Source organism: Pseudonaja textilis, unplaced genomic scaffold, assembly GCF_049901715.1.
Source record: "Pseudonaja textilis isolate UNSWEBS1 unplaced genomic scaffold, rPseTex1.2 PTEXCTG159, whole genome shotgun sequence".
NCBI classification, from domain to species: Eukaryota; Metazoa; Chordata; class Lepidosauria; order Squamata; family Elapidae; genus Pseudonaja; species Pseudonaja textilis.
Window position 1 is genome coordinate 16,421 of NW_028262478.1, and position 7,275 is coordinate 23,695.

At 59.5% G+C, this 7,275-nt stretch overlaps 1 protein-coding gene across 1 annotated transcript; it reads left to right on the forward strand.

Annotated features, from left to right (window-relative positions):
* The first annotated feature begins 3,182 nt into the window (after window positions 1-3,182).
* LOC113454252 (ceramide-1-phosphate transfer protein-like) lies at window positions 3,183-6,998 on the forward strand. The gene is made up of 3 exons (XM_087918620.1): window positions 3,183-3,454; window positions 3,966-4,123; window positions 5,266-6,998. Exons 1-3 carry the CDS (start codon window positions 3,245-3,247, stop codon window positions 5,789-5,791), a joined length of 894 nt encoding a protein of 297 aa, XP_087774746.1. The 5' UTR covers window positions 3,183-3,244; the 3' UTR covers window positions 5,792-6,998.
* The last annotated feature ends 277 nt before the right edge of the window (window positions 6,999-7,275 follow it).

A 7,275-nucleotide genomic window follows, 5' to 3' on the forward strand; every position in this document is an offset into this window, starting at 1 on the left:
TCCGACGGAGAAACGAGGAGAATATTACGAAAAACGGGGATTTTGGGGGGACGCGTGGCTAAGAACGAGGCGCCGAGGCGTCAATTGGTCTACAAAACTGGACAACAACGGGAGTTTTCGGTGTAAAGAAACGTAAATAAAAATTGAGGTAGGTCTAAAAGGCCTAAAGAAGGAGGAAGGATCACGCCGGGAGACGGGGAACAACGTTAAACAGAAGAGATTTACAACGGAGACGACGGCTCGAGGAACGTTGTAGCGCGCTGGAAATTTGTTGCTCGCTGTTGCAACGTTGAATAAATCAATTTATTTTATAAAAAAGAAGGAATCAGCAACCGCCCAAGAGCCGAGGTTTGGCCGGAGACCCTCCCCCCGTCCCTCCCCTCACCTCCAAAGGGGGGGTCCATGTTTTGCAGACTGAAAAGGCTGCCCCTCCCTCCGAGGGAGGGGATTCCCCGGCCAGCACCAGGGTCCAGGGCTCCTTCGGGCTCCTTCTGGCTCCTTCGGGTTCCTTCGGGCTCCTTCCAGCTCCTTCCAGCTCTTCCAGCTCCTTCTGGTTCCTTCCGACTCCTTCCGGCTCCTTCCGGCTCCTTCGGGCTCCTTCCAGCTCCTGGCTCCTTCTGTCTCTTTCTGGCTCCTTCGTGGCTCCTTTGGGCTCCTTCTGACTCCGTGGGGCTCCTTCCAGCTCCTTCGGGCTCCTTCAGGCTCCTTCCGACTCCTTCGGGCTCCTTCGGGCTCCTTCGGGCTCCGTTGGGGTCCTTCCAGCTCCTTCTGGCTCCTTCCGGCTCCTTCCAGCTCTTTCGGCTCCTTCCGCTTCCTTCCGACTCCTTGGGCTCCTTCAGACTCCTCTGGCTCCCTGCTCCTTCTGGCTCCTTTCTGGCTCCTTGGGCTCCTTCCAGCTCCTGGCTCCTTCTGTCTCTTTCCAGCTCCTTCTGGCTCCTTCGTGGCTCCTTCGGGCTCCTTCGGGCTCCTGGCTCCTTCCAGCTCCTGACTCCTTCTGGCTCCTTCTGGCTCCTTCGTGGCTCCTCCTGGCTCCTGGCTCCTTCTGGCTCCTTTGTGGCTCCTCCTGGCTCCTCCTGGCTCCTTCCGGCCCCTGGCTCCTTCTGGCTCCTTCAGGCTCCTTCTGACTCCTTTGGGCTCCTTCGGACTCCTTCTGGCTCCTTCATGGCTCCTTCAGGCTCCTGACTCCTGGCTCCTTCCAGCACTTTCGGCTCCTTCGGGCTCCTGACTCCTTCTGGCTCCTTCTGGCTCCTTTGTGGCTCCTTCTGGCTCCTCCTGGCTCCTTCTGGCCCCTGGCTCCTTCTGGCTCCTTCGGGTTCCTTCGGGCTCCTTCGTGGCTCCTTCGGGCTCCTTCGGGCTCCTGACTCCTCCTGACTCCTTCTGGCTCCTTCTGGCCCCTGGCTCCTTCTGGCTCCTTCGGGTTCCTTCGGGCTCCTTCGTGGCTCCTTCTGGCTCCTTCCGGCTCATTCGTGGCTCCTTCCAGCTCCTTCCGGCTCCTTCGTGGCTCAGCTGGACCGGCGGAGCCCATTCCGAGAGCCCGAGAGACCTCTGCCCCCCCCTCCCGCCAGCAGCCCCCTGCATTTCTGCGCCGAAGGAGCAGCGGAGACCTTTAAACGCCCCCAGCCCCCGCATTGAATTACCTCAAAGTACAGTATAATATATTGTTATCGGTAAATGGATGAGATAGACGACCAATTTGAAATACTCGATTGAAAGTCGGCCCTTATCAAGCGGAGGATAACGGAACGAGGGATCGCTATGACGCCGAGGGAACAGATGGAGAGAAAGGGAGACAAGGAGAAGACGGTTCGATGCCCGAAGAAATACGGACCCGACCAACGGACCCACGCTGGAACCGAAAGAAAGTTGGAGATGTTTGGGTTGTCGCTATAAAAATAAAAATAAAAATAATAATAATACAAACTTTGATATACAAAAATAAATAAATAAATAAAAGAACACCACCACCCCAAAATTGCCGGAGGCCAGCGGTGGGCGGGGGAAGGGAGCCAGGCCCTGGGCCCTTCCTCAGCCTCTGGGGGGGGTGTTGAGGGGGGCTGGCAGGGATTTTGGGGGGGACCCCCCAAGCAGAGACCCCCCCTCCCCCTCCTCAGTCGATCCCCTGCTGTTCTTCACCAGAAGCGACACCTCCGGCCCTGACGCCATTGTGGGGGCGGGGAGGGGGGAGAAAGGGGAGGGGATCCCACCTGGACCGTTCAGGGGTAGCGTGTCGCGGGTTGGCGCACCGGAGGGATGGGTCCAATCTTGGGCCGCTCTCTCCCTCCTCCCCGACACCAGCCCGTCCTCCTCCTCCCCTGTGCGCCCCCAAATCCAGGCCTCGAAAGGCCCCGAGGTGCCCCTCCTCGCCCTTTCCTCCCTGGCCTTGTCACCTGGACCCTCTTACGACCCTCCCCAACCCACCCACCCCGCTGCCAGCCCCTCGCCGGGTCCGGTCCCGTCAGGGGGACATTCCTGCCCTCTTTTGCGGCCGTCGCTCCCTCCCTCTTGGACCCAACCCGGCCTTTTCCCCTCCCTCGGCTCCGTCTCTCTGCTCCTGGGCCAAGCCAGGCCCCACCAAAGCCCCCTCCCCTCCCCTTGGGGCAGAGAGAGACCCCTCCACCCCCTGGCTTGGTGGATCTGGCATCCGTCATCCTGCCGGCGGTTGTGCCAGAGCCGCAGGGACTGTTTCTTCTATGCCAGCCCCCCCAAAACATTCTGGGCCGCTAAACCTTCAAAGCATTGCCCACCCCCAAAAAGATGACCAGACCAGCCCAGGGAGGGGGCATCAGAGGGCTACTCCTGAGGTGCGCTGGGCACCTTCTCCGACGCCCCAAATGGGCCATTAGATCTAGTCCCCTCCTCCCACAGGACCCTGGAAGGTGGGGAGGGGGTGTTGGTGGTAGCAACCTGGGGAGATTGACCCTTGCCCAGCAAAGCCCCTCCCCCCTCTGTCCAGGGCCGGCTCCAACCCCCCTTTTGCCCCAAACCCAGAAGTCCCGGACCGGCCCCCCTTGGATTCCCCGCTCAACTCCTTCCCTCCCCTCCCTTTCCGAGCGCCGGGAGGGAAGGAGGGAGGGGGATCCCCTGCCCTCTGCCCCCCACAGCCCCGCCCAGCTCAGCCCTCCCTCGCCCTCGCCCGTCTTCTTATCAACCTCCTTATCTGTCCCCGGAAGGGAGGGCGGAGGGCAGGGTGCAAAGGCCCCGCTGGTGCCCGCCAGGAGGAGGAAGAGGCCCAAAAAGGTCCAGAATGGGGTCTCCTACGCACTCCTCCCAGGTCTTCCTCCTCCTGGGGGTCTTCCTCCTCCTCCTCCTCCTCTACCTCTCCAGCTGGAGGCTCCACGGGTCGGGCATCGGGCGGGGAAGGGACCTGACCGGGGTCCAAAGTGACCAGCCTGCAGTTCACCTTCCCTGCTTGGCACCCTGTCTCCACCGGCCCAAGGAGGAAGAGGAAGACCAGGTGAGCGCCGGATGATTGTGGTGGGGGGAGGAAGGGGGGGGGCAGAGGGAGTCTGGACCTCCCTCCTCCTTGGGCTGGGGAGGGGAGCTCAGCAGGGTCCAAAATGACCAGCCTGCAGCTCACCTTCCCCGCTTGGCACCCTGTGTCCACCGGCCCAAGGAGGAAGAGGAAGACCAGGTGAGCGCCAGAGATGATTGTGGTGGGGGAGGAAGGAGAGGGGGCAGAGGGAGTCTGGACCTCCCTCCTCCTTAGGCTGGGGAGGGGAGACCCTAAAGACCCTCTGGAGGGACAACCAGGTGCGATAATTGGGTGGGGGGTGAGGGCAGGGAAGCCCCTCCCTCATTGAAATCGCAGCACAGTTGGGAGTCAAGGCCGAAGGGCCCTCGATACGGTCCAACGGGGCCGGACCGTATTTTTGGGGGGGGGGGCTGTATTTTGAGGTGGGGGAGGGGTGTTTTTTTTTAAATCCTTCCCTTCCCCCCACTTCCAGCTCTTCCTTGCCCTCTTGCAGCCCAGCCCTGCCCCCGCCGGGACCCCGACATCCCCACTTCCTCGCTGGGGCGAAGACTTTGACATCCGGCAGCTGCAGAGGTCCTTTTCGGCCAGCCTCTCCCCGCAAGGAGAAATCCTGCTGGGACAATACCTCCACGGCTGGAGGCAGCTGCTCAAGTGAGGACGGCGAATGGGCAGGGGAGACCCGGGCCCCAAAAGACAGACCCTCACCCCAAGGCCCACCCCGGGGAGGAGAGCGGGGGCCTTTTCCCCCTCCAAGGGCCCCTGCGGGAGCCACGCTGGGCGTGAGCAAAAACCTCTTTGAATGGGTTCATCGGGCATCCTCATCACCTCACATTGATGACGAGGTTCTTCTTAACGTCCAATGCTTTGCAGATCTGAATTGTGGTGGAGGGGGCTGGGGGGGGGGGGAAGAAAGGGAGGCCAGGCTGGTTTGGCCGAAGCCACAGGGGCGACGGCCCACCGACGCTGTGCAGACTTTGAGACCCCCACAAAGCCAGCTCTGGGGATCTCCGGCCCGGGTTGGCTGCCTCTCGGCCGGCTCATCCCAAAATCCAGGGCTAAACAACGGCGGCGGAGGGGGGGAGACTCTGCCAGCCCCCCCAGACATTTCTTCCCCCCAAAAAAATCACAGGGTTCAATCACGGGGACGAGACTTTTATTCTTTCTCTCGTTCTGCTTAAAGCAGACAGAACAACGCCGCAAAGCATCCAGGCCAAAACCTCTTTGTTGGTTCATCGGGCATCCTCACCAACTCACATTGATGACGAGGTTCTTCTTAGCATCCAAAGCTTTGCAGATCTGAACGGCGGCGTAGAAAGAGAATAAACTCTCATCCCCGTGATGATGATTGAAGCGACCGCCTGGTAAAGGGTTCAGGCTAGACGCGAGGGAGCCCTCCCCCCGACCCCACCAAGGGTCCATTCAGTGGCCAATTCCGGATTTTCAGGTGTGACGACGTGACGTGGACTACAATTCCCAGGATGCCTTAACTACACTTACCATGAGGCCTTCCCTTAAAGGGGACAGCTCCCGATTCCTAACTAACTATCCCAAATCCCATTCACTCTAAACTGTCTGGACAGCACGGGGGGGCGGGGCTGGACCTGGCTCCCTCTCACAGTGGGCCTCAGCAATGCCCCGTCGGTTCGAGTCCCGTGCAGCCCCCTCTGCCGTTGCAGGACTGGGAAGGGGAGGCCCCCTGGGCATCCGCCAGGCTGGGGAGCACGGGGTGGTGGGGAGGAGAATATGTGGCTGCAGCCTTCGCAGGATGATGGGCCGCTGTCCTCCTCTTGCAGGTTGACGGAGGCGCTGGGCCCGGCCTTTGGCCTGATCTCCCGGGAGGCCCGGTCCAAGATCAGCATCATGCAGTGGTACCGGGAGGGACCTCAGGCACCCCACTATCGCACCGTGCAGTCCATGGTGGACTTCGAGCTGGCCTCGGGCTTGGTGGGCTTCCGGTCCTTGCCGGCCCGCCTGCCTCCCTCGGGCTGCCGGACGCTGCTGCGCCTCCACCGCACCCTGAAATGGCTGGAGCTTTTCTTGCAGAGGCTAGGCACCAGCCGGGAAGACGAGAGCCCCTCCCGGATGTGTGCCGAGGCCTACCGGGTGGCCCTGGCCCCCTACCACAGCTGGTGGGTGCGGCAGGGGGCTGCCCTGGCCTTCCTGGCTCTGCCCTCCCGCCGGGAGCTGTACCACACCATCGTGAGGGCGGAGCAGCGGGCGGCCGGGCCCCTCGTCCTGACCACGGTGGAGAGCCTGCGCCGGGTGTACAACGTCACCCAAGAGGTCTACTCCGCCCATGGGATGCTGGACCTGCCCTGAGGAGGCCCAGCCGGGGCTTCGGGCCGGTCACCCGAAGGACATCTGTACGCATCGCGCCTCCTGCACCCCAAGGGCGGGTTACAGCGCCCCCTCTGGGCTGTGTTGCACCTGGACAGCGCCTCTACCCCCTGGGCCAAAGCACGCCATATTCAGGCTTCGGCTGGGTGGCGGGGAGGGGAGATCAGTCCCCGGCAAGACTTTGCCGTAATTGGAGGTCGAGAGAGCGGACTTCCACCAGCTAAAAGGGGGTTTGTGTGTGTGTGTGTGTGTGTGTCAGACTTGATTTCATTGAGAAATGGTGTACGGGGGGTTGGACTCAATGACCTATAAGGTCCCTTCCAACTTGGATTATCTGTTACCTGTTACCTGTATCTGAGGGCCGTATCAAGGTTGTGTTTGAACTCGGGAGCCAAGCTGGGCGTGGCCAGATCGACATCACTTGTGTGGGGGTGTATGTGAGGGGGCGGTCCCAGTGGTGGCCTGAGGAGGAATACTCGGCCAGCAAAAATGGGCTCCCGAGCTCCGTTTTTGGCTCCGACGGCCTCCTGCATCCCTCTGCCAGAAAAAATGGTCTCCCAAGCTCCGTTTTCAGCTCTGACGGCCTCCTGAATCCCTCCGCCAGCAAAAATGGTCTCCCGAGCTCCGTTTTCGGCTCCGACGGCCTCCTGCATTCCTCCGCCAGCAAAAATGGTCTCCCGAGCTCCGTTTTCGGCTCTGACGGCCTCCTGCATCCCTCTGCCAGCCAAAATGGGCTCCCGAGCTCTGTTTTCGCCTCCAACGGCCTCCTGCATCCCTCCGCCAGCAAAAATGGGCTCCCGAGCTCTGTTTTCAGCTCCGACGACCTCCTGCATCCCTCTGCCAGCCCAAAAACAGAGCTCCATTTCCACAGGCAAAGGCACCAACGGGCCTGTCCTTCCGCTGTCTCCAGGGTGGCCCCCACAGGCCTGATCTAGGCACCCCGCAGGCCTTGAGTGTCACAAGCCCTGAGCTAAAAGGAAAAACCAAAAAACCAAAAAACAGGAAAGAGGCTGCGATCCACGGCTGCAAATCCTCGAGAGAAAACCAGAAGAGTTGAGCAATTCAGCCAAAGGAGATAACGGGGCCCCCCCAAACAGAATCATTTGTGAAGAGGGGTCATGGATTTGAAATTAGAGACCAAGAAGATAAACAATATTGCAAGATGCAGGATTTCTTTGATCAGTGGTTATCTATCATCTATATACACACACGTGCATATTATACAAAAATTATTATTAGGGTGTATAATACTATCTATCTATCTATCTATCTATCTATCTATCTATCTATCATCTATATAGAAAAACACGCATATTATACAAAAAATATTAGGGTGTATAATACTATCTATCTATCTATCTATCTATCTATCTATCTATCATCTATATACAAACACACACACATATTATACAAAAATTATTATTAGGTTGTATAATACTGTCTGTCTGTCTATCTATCTATCTATC

Excerpts from the sequence above, each read along its gene's own strand:
- LOC113454252 (XM_087918620.1), top strand. The coding sequence starts at position 3,245 with ATGGGGTCTCCTACGCACTCCTCCCAGGTCTTCCTCCTCCTGGGGGTC. Across the intron at positions 3,455-3,965 it reads AGGAGGAAGAGGAAGACCAG|CCCAGCCCTGCCCCCGCCGG; the intron begins GTGAGCGCCGGA and ends GCCCTCTTGCAG. Across the intron at positions 4,124-5,265 it reads GGCTGGAGGCAGCTGCTCAA|GTTGACGGAGGCGCTGGGCC; the intron begins GTGAGGACGGCG and ends CTCCTCTTGCAG.